Here is a 3,104-nt window from a genome sequence, read left to right on the forward strand (position 1 = left end):
AGATAAAAACCAGAAGCTCCAAACGCTTAGGTGTTATTTTAGAAGAAATATTATATTTGTTGGTAAAAAAAAATTAAATATATTAATTTAATTATTACAATTTGCTAAGCGTTGGGATATAAGTTGAGAAATTTGTGTAGTATTAAATAATCACTTTAGTAAAACGTGTTCCTTAAACTTTGTTGAAATCTTTACACTATTGGATAAATGTTATCGTATTTTATTGTCATATTTGAATTTAAAATGTGATAATTAGTTTATTAAACGATTATAAATTATTGACAACATAAATTTATCTAGAAGAAATTAAAGTTCTCTCTCATATTATGTGTCAAAACGCGTGGTCAAACCTCACCTTAATTGATCGGTGTGGGTTTATTCTCGTTTTTTCCTAAAAAAATTTGCAAATTGCAATAAAGCGTAATTTTAGAAGAGCGATTTATTTGGGTCAAACGACATATTTCCTTAAATAAATCAAATCTCAAGTATAAAGACAAAGATGGGGAGATTGGTTTGAGTAGGGCGAACGAATATTCCAATCGAAGATCCCACCTCTCTGTCACGGTAACGGTGACGGTGACGGTGTTGGGAATCAGATCGTGATCTTCAACTCCATTGTTTAAATACCCTTTTACAAACTCCCTTCTTCCTCATCAACTCTATACATTAACCCCCCATTCATTCTCCTCCCTCCTTTTCCTTTAATCTCTCTTACAATGGCTTGCAAGACGGCGGTGCAGTTCTCCGACGTGCCTCTTCTCGATCAGGTCAATGACAACGCCGCCTCGTTGTCCCTTTACGCCACCCGTCTCCCCACCGGTACGGGTTTCGTTTCTTTTTCTGTTTCTGTTACGTGTTCTTCAGCTATTTTTTTTGTGAATCTGTGATTGATTGTGTTGATGGAATATCAGGATTGGATGTGAGTAATAACCGGAAAAGTTTGCCGAAATTCATGGTGGTTGGTCATAGAGGTCATGGCATGAACGTCTTGGTTTCGCCTGATAAGAGAATGAACGCTTTTAAAGAGAATTCGATTCTTTCGTTCAATAACGCTGCAAATCATCCTCTTGATTTCATCGAATTCGACGTTCAGGTATTTACTTTAATTTCATCACTTTCATTCCAAAAAACAAAAAATGATTGGAAATTCGAAAGGTGTCTGATCAACCCTGAATGGCTGAATTTAAAATGGATTACGAGATCCGATTATGTTTTTCATTTTTGATCAGTCTACCTTTTCTTTGTTTCCTATCTCGCTGCTTGAATTCTACTTTTATGGCACAATCTAGAAACCAAAATGCATATTCTTGGAAATAAAAACAAGAGCTGGAAAGTGAAAACGAGAAATGTTATCGTTTTTGCAGGTGACAAAAGACGACATACCAATCATTTTCCACGATAATTTCATCCTCTCTGAAGAGAATGTAAGTCGCGTTTTAACTCATTCGATACACACATCATGAATAGTAACTAATATCTATCAAGAATTCACGTATTTGATTATATCTTTTCAGGGTATCGTAGTTGAGAAGAGGGTCACTGATTTGACAGTTGATGAGTTCTTTAGCTATGGTCCTCAAAGAATTGCAGGTGTGGTGGGTAAAACTTTGCTTAGAGAATCCCATGGACAGATAGTCGGGTGGAATGTTGAAACCGACGATCATTCTTGCACTTTACAAGAAGCTTTCGAAAAAGTTAACCGATGTTTGGGATTCAACATTGAGTTGAAATTCGATGATTACATTGTCTATGAAAAAGAGTATCTCATCAAAATTCTTCAAATCATCATGAAGGTGGTATACGAATACGCGCAAGAAAGACCTGTAATGTTCTCAAGCTTCCAACCCGATGTGGCCTTGATCATGAAGAAACTTCAAACTAAATACCCAGTTAGTATTCTTTAATATCTCATCTCTTTTCGATTTCCGTTATGAACACTGCTAATCCATTCAAAAAAATCCCTTTAGGTTTACTTCTTGACAAACGGAGGAACCGAGATATTCGATGACGTTCGAATGAATTCGTTGGAAGAAGCCAAGAAGCTTGCAATCAATGGTGGATTGGATGGAATCGTTTCCGAAGTAAAGGGTATTTTCAGAAACCCTTCGGTTGTAAGAGAAATCAAAGAATCAAATCTTTCTCTCTTGACTTACGGAAAATTGAAGTAAGTTTGTCAAATCGTTTCCGTTTATCAATTTGAAATTGAATACACGATGTGTTGCTATTTGCTAATGAAATCGATTTGATGTAAAACAGTAATGTTCCTGAAGCTGTTCATGTTCAATATCTAATGGGCGTTGAGGGTGTGATTGTCGATTTAGTTCAAGAAATCACAACTTCGGTTGCAAATATAAAGACGACAAAAGCATACAGCGAGAGCGAAAAGAAGAAGAAGCTGCTAATCGAAGGGGAGGAAGGCGAATTACAGGTGACGGAGATCACCGACAAGATTGAATTGGCATTCTTATTAAACTTGATTTCACAAGTGATTCAACATTGAGATTTGAAAAACAATTTGACAATTATGTAGATTTGGGTCGGGTTAATTGGGTAGTCCATTTATAATTTTAGCTTTTGCCCTAGTCTTTATTTTTTTCTTTGTTTTTTTGTTAATAATCTTTAATGGATAAGGGGAAAGGCTATAATAGGGAATTGAGTTTGTAGGATGACGATGGTGTTGGGTTCATGTATGATTCTCTTGGATCTTCGATTGGGGGTTCGGGAGGATACCACCACGATCATTAAAAATATGGGTCGGGTCGTTCACACAAATCGTGTCCCTAAAAAGAAATTCAAGATTGTGTACACTGATTATTAATATCAATGCTTGAATTACACATTATTTGAAAATCTGATTTTTTTTTTGGATTGTTTTGATTTATATATTACTTCTAGAATACTAGAATAAGTGTGATTGCGATGTTACAAGTAGAATGATTTCTCAAACAATTGAGTTGAGATCCAATAGGGGTTTGGATAAAGATATAGAATCATAGAGATGGATTATGTGAATGTCCAATTAGGAGGGAAATAATTTGATTAATAATTATCATTGACGATTGGGTCCAAGGTGTAATAGCCTTCTTTTCCAAAATATAAATAAA

General features: G+C 35.3%; 1 protein-coding gene across 1 annotated transcript; it reads left to right on the plus strand.

Moving 5' to 3' along the window:
- The first annotated feature begins 513 nt into the window (after positions 1-513).
- On the plus strand, positions 514-2,850 carry LOC111876135 (glycerophosphodiester phosphodiesterase GDPD2). Its single transcript, XM_023872665.3, has 6 exons — positions 514-819; positions 912-1,093; positions 1,365-1,424; positions 1,515-1,889; positions 1,968-2,164; positions 2,257-2,850. The coding sequence occupies exons 1-6, from the start codon at positions 717-719 to the stop codon at positions 2,498-2,500; spliced, it is 1,161 nt and encodes a 386-aa protein (XP_023728433.1). The 5' UTR covers positions 514-716; the 3' UTR covers positions 2,501-2,850.
- Positions 2,851-3,104: the final 254 nt, after the last annotated feature.

Source organism: Lactuca sativa, chromosome 3, assembly GCF_002870075.4.
Source record: "Lactuca sativa cultivar Salinas chromosome 3, Lsat_Salinas_v11, whole genome shotgun sequence".
In the NCBI taxonomy this organism is placed as follows: domain Eukaryota; kingdom Viridiplantae; phylum Streptophyta; class Magnoliopsida; order Asterales; family Asteraceae; genus Lactuca; species Lactuca sativa.